Here is an 11134-nt window from a genome sequence, read left to right on the forward strand (position 1 = left end):
GAATCTCGAGGCGAATCCAACGCCCCGCGGCCTTTCTCCCTCCGCCCTCTTCCCCTCCAATCCATCAAAACCGAATGAGGAAATCGGAGCGAAATGGAAAGGGGGAAAAGGGCTAAACCCAAATCGACGCACCAAACCCAACCCGGGACACCCGCCGCCGCCGCCATCGCCGGCGGCCACCGCACGCGCGGCGTCCGGAACCTAGTGCTGGTGCCGCCAACCCCCCTAGAACCTGGACTCTGATGCGTCCCGCCCCATGGCCTGCCATCTCCGCCCCCTCCTCAATCTCCGCCTCTTACTGCTCCTCGCCGCGGTCCTCGGGAACGCCGGCCCCGGCCGGGGCGGCGGGGCGGAGGCGTCAGATCGGGCGGAGCCGGACCCGTACTCGATCCTGACGTGGCACGACTACTCGCCGCCGTCGCCTCCGCCCCCGCCGCCGGCCCCGGTGGCGCCGGCGGCGACCTGCGCGCGGGACCTCCACGGGAAGGGGGACTTCCGCACACGCTGCGAGGTATCCTCGGAGGTCGAGCTGGGCGGCGACGTCTACATCACGGGGAACGGCAGCCTCGTGCTCCTCTCCGGCGCCTCCCTGACCTGCAAGAAGGCCGGGTGCGTCATATCTGCCAATCTCTCTGGGGAGGTGCGCCTCAGCCGCGGCGTGCGGGTCATAGCCGGGAGGGTTTCGTTGGTCGCCACCAACATCACGGTCGCCGACACTGTCGTTGTGAACACCACTGCGCTCGCCGGTGATCCGCCCGACCGGACCAGTGGCGTCCCCACGGGGACGCACGGTGACGGTGGCGGGCATGGCGGCCGTGGCGCCAGCTGTTTCGTCAAGGATGGGCAGACACAGGAGGATTCATGGGGCGGTGATGCCTATGCGTGGTCAGACCTTGAACACCCGTGTAGCTATGGGAGCAAAGGGGGCTCGACCAGTGTTGAGAAGGATTACGGTGGCGCCGGTGGTGGCATCGTGTGGCTGTTTGCTCAGGACCTGGTCATGAATGGCACAGTGCTTGCTGACGGCGGTGATAGCAGTGAGAAGGGCGGTGGAGGTTCTGGGGGCAGCATCTATATAAAGGCTGCGACTATGTGAGTATTTTTTGAATGGCTTTGGTTCCTGCTCTGCATTCTGTATGCTAAGCATACTAGCTAGTTAATTAAGTATAATTTAGAAAACAATACCACTTGAAGGCCAGCAGAATAAATTGGTAAGCTAGTTAATTAAGTCGAAGTTTGGAAAACAGTTACAACTGATACTGGCAGAACAAATTGTAGGTCCTGCAGTTTAAGGAATTAACCATAAAATGGCATTTTTGGCTGTTTTGTACCCTGATGATAGTGGGCTAAGAGGAAAGAGATGAATACCTTTTTCCCCATGCAGAAATACATTTAGAGCACATTTGATCATACATTTGATGTACTGAATTAAACAAATGGATTCTCAGATATCTAAATTTGTGTTCATGTTTGATATCTTTTTTGAAGCCTATAGTCAATATAGTTAATGAGCTCAATTTGATGATATGTCTTGTTGAGACTGTTATGAACTACAGAACTTAGTTCTGTTGAATCACTAAGGTTTTAGGATTTACATTTGCGTAGAAAGTTAAGGGTAAGAAAGGATCACCCTCGTGGATTGATTGGGTGTAGTTACATGATTCACATAATTAATTGGTGGATGAATCAAGCAAGAGTTTGATCCGGTCATTATGATATCAATATGGATGAAAAGGGGCAGTCAAGGAATCTCTGTTCATTTGTAAGTTTGTTTTGCTGTAGATGCTTAGTGCTTATTATGTTACTTAAAGGATATTCATTCAGTAAGACCTTGCAGTTTTTTCATCTCTTCTGTTCTTCTGCTGGCAACAGGCATGGTGGTGGCAAGATCAGTGCTTCTGGGGGTGATGGTTTGGCTGGGGGAGGTGGAGGTCGAGTTTCTATTAACGTTTTTAGTAGACATGATGACACCCATATTTTTGTTCATGGTAACTTCCTCTAAATTCACATTGATCTCCTTTTTTCTTTACTCTGTTCAAGTGTTCACAATTCTCACTTGTGGATGAGTTGAACATGCATATAGCTTTACCATCTGTTTCGTGTTTAGTTGCCTGTTTTATTATTTTAGCTTTGGTTATATGTTGTTTCCTTTCTAAACCCATCTAGGCCCTGAGCTGAATTGATCTTTACTTCTCCTTCTTTCTTGTGTTCCTTAAATTTAGGCTTAGCAGCTCTTACATTCCAAGGGATCCGCGTGTTATCTACTGTTTGTATCAGGACAAGAAAATATGTTTACTTCTCTATAGAAGCATTGTACTATTCCTTTTCGCTGATTTGTGGTGGGTGTTTGCAATAAAACTCATAGTCTTAGTAACTTTCTAGCGATACACATTTGAAGCTATTGTTAAGATGACCTTATTGATTTTTATTCTGTTTGAGATTAATATGTGCCATCTTTTTTCAGGGGGAAAGAGTTCAGGCTGTCCGGATAATGCAGGAGCTGCTGGGACTCTTTATGAAGCAGTACCAAAGAGTCTTATCGTTAGCAACAATAATTTGAGTACGCAGACAGACACTCTTCTTTTAGAGTTCCCAAATCAACCACTGTGGACAAATGTTTTCGTGAGGAATCATGCAAAAGTTGCTGTTCCCTTGCTCTGGAGTCGTGTTCAGGTATGGACTTTGTAATGCTATCTTGATTACACTCTACCAACCATGGTGTCTTTTAGCAATATTTATATATTTGCTGACATAGACTATTGAATCCTGCAATCTTGCGTTTTCTTTTTCTTCAATTTGTTGTCAAATTATATATCCTTTAGACCTTTATAGACTAAGACATAACATCTGAATTTTGGTTGTATAAGCATATGCTATACAAGTCGATGTCTCAACGGTATATCACCAGGATACTGCATCCTAGCTCACAATCAAAAGTAAAGTGTTTTACTTTATATCATGTAAAACAAAAAACAGACATCAAATATTTTATATTTCAAGAAATTACAGTTGATGGCAGTAGTTACCGGAGTCTTGTGTTGCATATTAAATTTTTTGTACTCTACGCGGAAGCTTTTTTACATCTCCGTAAACTAAGTACTACATATCATTTGCAGTTTTCATAAGCCACGCTGGGTGCATTTTGTATAATGAGACACAAGCCTATTATGGAGTTGCTTATTTTATTCTATTGATTTGTGCTTCCTCTCTAAAGATTTATGTGTGCAACTGATTATTTACAATTTCCAGGTCCAAGGGCAACTTAGCCTTCTTTCTGGTGCTGTTCTAACTTTTGGTCTCACTCGTTATCCATACTCGGAGTTCGAACTGATGGCTGAGGAGCTTCTTATGAGTGACTCAACAATCAAGGTCATTTCCTTTTTCTGTTGGTCTCTTGTTGTGTTCATTTATTCACCTTCCACTTGGTGTACCTGCCTGTTTATATTAAATATTGTGCTGACTTGAATTTTCCCCCCAGGTGTTCGGCGCTTTGAGAATGTCTGTAAAAATGCTACTTATGTGGAACTCCAGAATGTTAATTGATGGTGGTGGAGATTCGATAGTTGCAACTTCTTTGTTGGATGCCAGCAATTTGATAGTTCTGAAGGTTCATTGTCGCTCCAATATTAATGACCGTTTTTCTATTTTGCTAATTGTGCTTAATATGCATATTTTTTGCTCATATATATTTCAGGAATCATCTGTGATACATTCAAATGCTAATCTTGGAGTTCGCGGCCAAGGTCTACTGAATTTGTCTGGGAATGGAGACACAATTGAGGCACAACGCCTTATTTTATCACTGTTCTACAGCATACAAGTATGATATATATATATGCTTTTCAGCTTTAGTGTTTTTGTTTTCTTAACCCATTGCCTTTTCTGATGCCTTTGTTTCTTGCAGCAATATTTCTCAGCGCATATTGCCTAACTATGTGTTTTTTTTCTGGAAATCCTTCTTGTCTCAATATTTAGGCATGGCAGTTGCATTTGGAAACTTGTCTGTGGTTCTATTTACAGTTTGCATATGAACCCAAGATAAGACATTTCTATAGGCTATAGCTATGCTAATCATGTTCATATAGTCATTTTTCCACTTATGTTAAGTGTATCTAGGCAATTATATCTACTTCTGTGATTGGTGCCATACTTTCTTCTGCTGTATCATGGTATATTGTGAATGTTTTTTCCCTGTACTTGTAATTTTAATTTATAACTACCTGGATTGAATGTTCAATATGTTGTCAAATAAGGTATTATGTTCTTTTTTGCCCTTTCGCAACCAGTTGAAAGAAATAATAGTGATAATATATATTCATCTTGTAGGTTGGACCTGGTTCGATTTTACGGGGCCCACTTGTAAACAGAAGTAGCAATGATGTGTAAATACTTTCACCTTCAGCTATCACAGTACAACATTATTTTTCCATATTTCCTGTTTTTGGAATCTTTTTGCTTGCAATTGATCTCTTGTGCATCAATTAGGGCTCCAAAGCTGAATTGTGAAGATGATAGCTGTCCTGTTGAAATTATACATCCACCGGAAGATTGCAATCTAAATTCTTCATTGTCATTTACCCTTCAGGTACACTCAATATTTGAACACTCCCATGTAGTTTCCAGGTAGATTTTCTCATAGAAAACAGCTTATGGCCATTTCTCCCATTTAGGTGTGCCGTGTTGAAGATATTGATGTCTGGGGTCTCGTGCAAGGAACTGTAATTCATTTCAATAGGGCAAGAACTGTAACTGTGCATAAATCTGGAACCATCAGTGCATCAGGCTTGGGTAATTTTATCCTTTTGCTTTTACAGGAATTCTGCATGGTTTGTTGCGTCTTTCCTGCAATTCTAATTTATAGGGACAGCTTGTGTCCCCCTGAAGGATCATAAACATTAGCTCAGCCATTACATATTTACAGTTCAGAGTTCTTGTGGAAACTTGCAGAGTTCTTTAGTTGTTAAGTATAACAGAGTGTCACATAATCTTTAAAACTATTTGTACTGAACATATCTCAACAATGTCAAGCACCTAGCCTGTTGAGAGGTCATGGTATAATATTTTTGGCAAAAAAAAATGCTTATACTCGAACCATATAAGCAAAGAATAAATAGTTCTCTTTTGCACTTGACATTCTGTATGTTATTCTTGCTGTTACTTCTTTGGCCTGAGCTCTGAGAGGAACACAGTACTTCTTGCTGTTTTACTCCATAACGCTTAAGATGGATGCATGTGCATATGTCTGCTTAGTTTCAATTTCTTCTCTTTGAGATGATCCCTTCAAATTTCAGGCTGCCGAACTGGAGTAGGACAAGGAAAAATGTTAAGCAGCGGTGTAAGTGGTGGTGGTGGACATGGTGGTAAAGGCGGGGATGGTCTTTATAATGGAAGCCATGCTGACGGTGGAGCTACTTATGGTAATGCTGATCTTCCTTGTGAACTTGGCAGCGGCAGTGGGAATGCTACTACACAGTTTTCCACAGCTGGTGGGGGTATAATAGGTATCACATGCTCCAGTTATTCTTAGTTTTGTTTCACTCTATGTCTTAAAAATGTCTTTTAAACGTTTCTGTAATGGCTTTCCAGTGATGGGCTCATGGGAATATTCGTTGCCAAGTCTTGCCCTCTATGGTTCAGTAGAATCAAATGGTGGCGGCTATGCTAATATGGTTACTAATGGATCTATTAGAGGACCTGGTGGTGGTTCTGGGGGCACAATTCTTCTATTTGTGCACACTTTGTCCCTAGCAGAAAGCTCCGTCCTTTCAAGTGTTGGTGGCTTTGGAAATGCTGGTAGTGGAGGAGGTGGAGGGGGAAGGATTCACTTCCATTGGTCTAATATTCCTACTGGAGATGAATATGTTCCTGTTGCAGCTGTTAAAGGATCGATCCTTACAAGGTCCGGGGTGACCCTTTCTCTAGTATTTGTTTTATAACTTGTAAAAGATTGCTTGGTGTTTTAGGTCATTACATGTGGTATCAGTCCTATCTATAAACTTATGTGTTGTACCTCAAATTTAATCTTTCTTTTAGCTACTATTCATATCTAGTCTTATACAACTATGATGACATGGTTGACAATTGGCATTATGAGACAAGAAGGCAAAGGAAAAGCTGAAGAACTATTTTATACTGTATGCCTTTATTTTTGGAACTTTAATTAGGAGCTCTGCCAGCCTTATCATCAACTTTGTGGATGGTGCCATTATTTTGCAGACTTCTTATTTGCCCTCTTCTTTCTTTTTTACATTTGGCTGTTGGAGCCATCACATTCGCATCTTATACGGCAGAACAGTTGAGCTGTAATGTGCATGATAAATTTAGTTTTAATTTTCTAAATTTTCATTCATCACTTGTAACTATTGTACATGTATGACATTACTGTAATGTTTTGAGTTATGTGTTATTGTACATGTATGACATTACTGTAATGTTTTGAGTAATGTGTACATACTGTTAATATTGTTCGTATACTAACTGTGTATTCTTATACAGTGGAGGAGTCAGTAAAGGGCATGGATTTTCTGGTGGGAATGGAACGGTCACAGGAAAAGCTTGCCCAAAAGGCCTTTATGGTACATTCTGCAAGGTAACTTGTTTAGATGTTACAAACATGTTCTACCCTATATTATTATTTTGTTGTAACATACAGTATTAAGTAGCGAAGTTTGGTTGGTAATACACAAAATGGCCCAAACTAATGTTCTGTATCTTGATAATGTGTGATATCATGGTCCATTTCTTTGTTTGGTAAATATGGAACAATTGCATATCTGTTTCTATTAGCTCTGGTTCTGGTTGTCATGCTGTAGCTCCAATGCCACTTAATGCGATGGTAATTGTTTCTGTAAAACTGCAGGAATGCCCTCTCGGAACATACAAAAATGTTACTGGATCTTCTAAATCTCTATGCTTTCCATGCCCTCCACAAGAACTCCCTCACCGCGCTATATACATAAATGTCCGAGGTAATTCTTTCTGTTTGTTTTTCTTCTGGTGCAGTATAAACTGGAAGTTCTATCTCAGAACAAAATCTGACTTAAGTTTTGAATTTGCTGGCCTGCGATGTCATGTTTTCTGTTTGACACCTTTCTTTTTTAGTTTGTATATTGCTGTGCTAGATAGGCATCCAGACAATGATGTTACTTCAATATTTCTAACTTTGCTTATGTTTGACAGGAGGTGCTGCTGAAACTCCATGTCCCTACAGATGTGTGTCTGACAGATATCGCATGCCTCACTGTTATACAGCTCTGGAGGAATTAATATACACTTTTGGAGGACCTTGGTTATTTGGCCTACTTCTTTCAGGCCTTCTTATCTTGTTAGCTCTTGTTTTAAGTGTTGCTCGTATGAAATTTGTCGGCACTGATGAGTTACCTGGGCCAGCGCCGACCCAACAAGGGTCCCAAATTGATCATTCCTTTCCCTTCCTAGAATCACTAAATGAGGTACTTCATACCTTTCCTGCATAGCTCACATCTTAAGTGCCATGTGCTGTCCTGATTTTTTTTTTGGGATCGGAGACATCCTGAATTCTGATAGAAATTTTGATATTTCTACAGGTTTTGGAAACTAATAGAGCTGAAGAGTCCCATGGTCATGTACACAGGATGTATTTCATGGGTCCCAACACCTTCAGTGAACCGTGGCATCTCCCACACAGTCCACCAGAACAAATAACAGAGATTGTGTATGTATGCTTGTCCTCAAATTAACCTTGATACTTATCGATCAGATTCAACCTTCGTGGTCCTTTTCTTAAACCTCCTGAGCTTGTCGAGTAGCACTTTTGATTCAAATAACCTTTTTGATCTGCCTGTTGGAAGTACTATCAAAAATTCAAAATATATTTCAAGAAAAGAAGTACTGTCAAAATTACTTGAAATGGTGCTCTAATTTTTCTCTCTCTTCTTTGTCAGATATGAAGATGCGTTTAATCGATTTGTCGATGAGATAAACACCCTTGCAGCTTATCAGTGGTGGGAAGGATCTATTTACAGTATCCTATGTATCCTTGCATACCCCCTGGCTTGGTCATGGCAACAGTGGCGTAGGAGAAAGAAATTACAGAGACTTCGCGAATTTGTTCGTTCTGAGTATGATCATTCATGCTTACGGTCTTGCCGTTCACGTGCACTCTACGAAGGACTCAAGGTCTGACTTGGTTTCTCAGAAAATTCAAATGCCTTTTCTCTTGGTCATTCTCATAAAGTGCAAATTTCTTAAAGGTGGATCCTTAAACCTATGGTGCTGCTTACATAGTGGGAGTACCTACTACTGCAGCTTACAAAAATATTTAAATACTAGCAGAGGCCTCAAAAGCTTCCATGATTGGAAGTATACTTTTGAAGATGCTACTTTTAGTAGATGCAAGACTAATAATATTACAAATCTTAATGCGTTGTCACTGAATTTATTTGGGTCCACTAGAATCACATTCAGGTTTAGATCTGTAACTGACCCGTTTATAGTTTCTTGTGTCCTCTCTTTGGTCAATTGTATACTGTTTATGTCCATTCTCATTTCCCTTCATCAATTATTGTACTTAAGCTGATTCCTGCTTTTCGAATTTCTAGGTGACCGCGACTCCAGATCTAATGCTAGGGTATTTAGATTTCTTCCTTGGGGGAGATGAAAAAAGGCCTGATCTTCCACCTCGTCTTCGTCAAAGATTTCCAATGTCTTTGATCTTTGGAGGCGATGGAAGTTACATGGCTCCGTTTTCACTTCATAGTGACAGTGTGCTCACTAGTCTTATGAGCCAGGTATCATTTTAAGATCTTTCAAACTGCACTGCTCATCTCCTGACACTGCGTCTCAGAATCTCATGGCATATCCGTTACAGGCTGTTCCCTCATGGATATGGCACCGTCTTGTAGCTGGGTTGAATGCACAGCTGCGTTTGGTTCGCAGTGGAAACTTGAAAGTAACGTTTCTTCCTGTAATCGAGTGGCTTGATACTCATGCGAATCCCTCTTTAGCTGTGAATGGTATCCGCGTTGATCTTGCCTGGTTCCAAGCTACAGCATTAGGGTACTGCCAACTTGGTCTTGTTGTTTATGCTGTTGAAGGAGAACAAGTGGTTGATGAACATGATGGAAGCCCTAGAATAAAACTAGAGCAACACACACTGTGAGTTATTTTGCACTTTTATATTTGTTATTGATATTTAGAATTGATCATTTGGCATGTTTATCATCACCATTTTTTATGATGTCTTATTACACCATGCAGAACACAAAACATGCTCACTGATATTCAACAAGGCCAGGCAACAAGGGTTAAGGATGCTCTAATGCGCAAAAGGATTACTGGTGGAGTTCTTGATAGTAATAGCTTAAGGACACTAAAAGACAGGAGAGATTTGTTTTACCCATTTTCTCTTATCTTGCACAATACGAAACCAGTCGGGCATCAGGTCTTTCGCTGCCATTATTTCTGTTCATATAATGATTATGGGTCATTTCTTCATTTTGCGCTAATCATAGTTCTGTTGTTCTTAACTGCAGGATCTTGTTGGTTTAGTAATCTCAATACTTCTTCTCGCAGATTTCAGCTTAGTTTTGCTTACTTTTCTCCAGCTATATTCATACTCTATGGTCGATGTTCTCTTGGTTTTGTTTATTCTACCTCTTGGGATTTTGTCGCCTTTTCCTGCTGGTATAAATGCTCTTTTTAGTCATGGACCGAGGCGGTCAGCAGGTCTTGCTCGTGTATATGCATTGTGGAACATAACTTCACTGGTCAATGTTGTAAGTATTCTTTGCCTACATTTCAATATTATGTGCTTATCGGTATGCATCATACTTAATAACACCAATTGGACTAGTTTGTTTTTATCAAATTTTATGCCTCTATAACCTTCTTCCTGTGCCTTTTGATCTCTAGGTTGTGGCTTTCATATGTGGTTTTGTACATTATAAGTCGTCAACCAAAAGGCACCCGAGCATGCAGCCATGGAACCTGGGAACGTAAGCATGATTTCCCCTTACTGGCCACTAGCATCTTTTGAGAGTTATATGCAGTTGAGCTATCAATTCATCATTTTCCCAGTTTGCGATCGCACTTTTCATATGCCATGAAACTTTCCAGGGATGAAAGTGGTTGGTGGCTCTTCCCCACTGGACTCATGTTATTGAAATGCATCCAAGCAAGGCTTGTTGATTGGCATGTTGCTAATTTAGAGATCCAAGACCGTGCGGTTTATAGCAATGACCCACACATCTTTTGGCAGTCATGACACCTGGTGTAACTGGAAGCTTTTTACAACTCGATTTTTTGGGAGTTGATAAAAGGACGAGTGCGGGCAGCAAGGCCTTTCTTTATTGACGAGGCCAAAGAATCAACTACAGTTATATAGATGCATGTTTCGGCGTCCTTCGATGATCATGTGCAGTCACAACCGGTGTTCTGTTGTATATATAAGAGGTGTACTTGATCCATTCTTTGTAGGATTTAGACACCATAGAGTTATAAACAATGCCAAAGCTAACCTAAGAGACATTGGGGGGATGTGGTTTTGTTGCTGTTCTCTTACTATCAATGCCCTGGCCCTTGATGTTGTTGAGCTGGGCAGAGGGGCGAGTCAAGTCATCGAGGATGCATAAACCTTTTGATGTATCTGATGTTCTAATGGGCATAAGAATTAACATGCTCCATGGTTTTCACTGACACCGAGCTTAGGCTGATGCAATGTTGTGAAAAATCGGTGTAACGTGCTTGCGTGTCTTTTTGGTACTTTTTCTTGCAGTCTTACACAGCGCTTCGTCCGTCGTTAATGTGTTTCCTGTACTGGAGCGCATTTGCCGTGCATCGGCCTACTCGAGGTTTCTTCGGAACACATGATTTTCAAAACGTAGGAATAGAAACAAAAAGTACATGATTCAAGTTGGTTGTCAATTGCAATCCCATGGGAATTCAGAATGCATGAAACCTTCCAACGGAATGTTTGGATACAAAACACAAAATAAAAGAATTTGAGAGAAGAGAGAAAAGGAAAGTTTTCAAGAGGTTAGAGCTCATGTTAGATTTTCTCTAAATTTCTATGGATTGAGGCATTCCATAGGATTTTGTAAGCTTTTTGGATGTCCAATCCTTTATTTTAAAAAGAGATACATGGAATTCCTTGTAC

At 41.1% G+C, this 11134-nt stretch overlaps 1 protein-coding gene across 1 annotated transcript; it reads left to right on the forward strand.

Annotated features, from left to right (window-relative positions):
* Positions 1–256: 256 nt before the first annotated feature.
* LOC112895081 lies at positions 257–10685 on the forward strand. The gene is made up of 22 exons (XM_025962953.1): positions 257–1092; positions 1873–1988; positions 2465–2673; positions 3250–3369; positions 3479–3607; positions 3695–3820; positions 4327–4382; positions 4486–4585; positions 4671–4788; positions 5292–5501; positions 5587–5899; positions 6496–6589; positions 6860–6968; positions 7180–7451; positions 7566–7693; positions 7923–8157; positions 8580–8768; positions 8849–9135; positions 9238–9421; positions 9513–9755; positions 9892–9974; positions 10096–10685. Exons 1-22 carry the CDS (start codon positions 257–259, stop codon positions 10241–10243), a joined length of 4305 nt encoding a protein of 1434 aa, XP_025818738.1. The 3' UTR covers positions 10244–10685.
* The last annotated feature ends 449 nt before the right edge of the window (positions 10686–11134 follow it).

This window comes from Panicum hallii, chromosome 5 (genome assembly GCF_002211085.1).
Source record: "Panicum hallii strain FIL2 chromosome 5, PHallii_v3.1, whole genome shotgun sequence".
In the NCBI taxonomy this organism is placed as follows: Eukaryota; Viridiplantae; Streptophyta; class Magnoliopsida; order Poales; family Poaceae; genus Panicum; species Panicum hallii.

Coding starts and splice junctions, on each gene's coding strand:
- LOC112895081 (XM_025962953.1), top strand. CDS start 257: ATGGCCTGCCATCTCCGCCCCCTCCTCAATCTCCGCCTCTTACTGCTC. Junction 5,900..6,495: donor AAAGGATCGATCCTTACAAG/GTCCGGGGTGAC, acceptor ATTCTTATACAG/TGGAGGAGTCAGTAAAGGGC. Junction 8,158..8,579: donor CACTCTACGAAGGACTCAAG/GTCTGACTTGGT, acceptor TCGAATTTCTAG/GTGACCGCGACTCCAGATCT.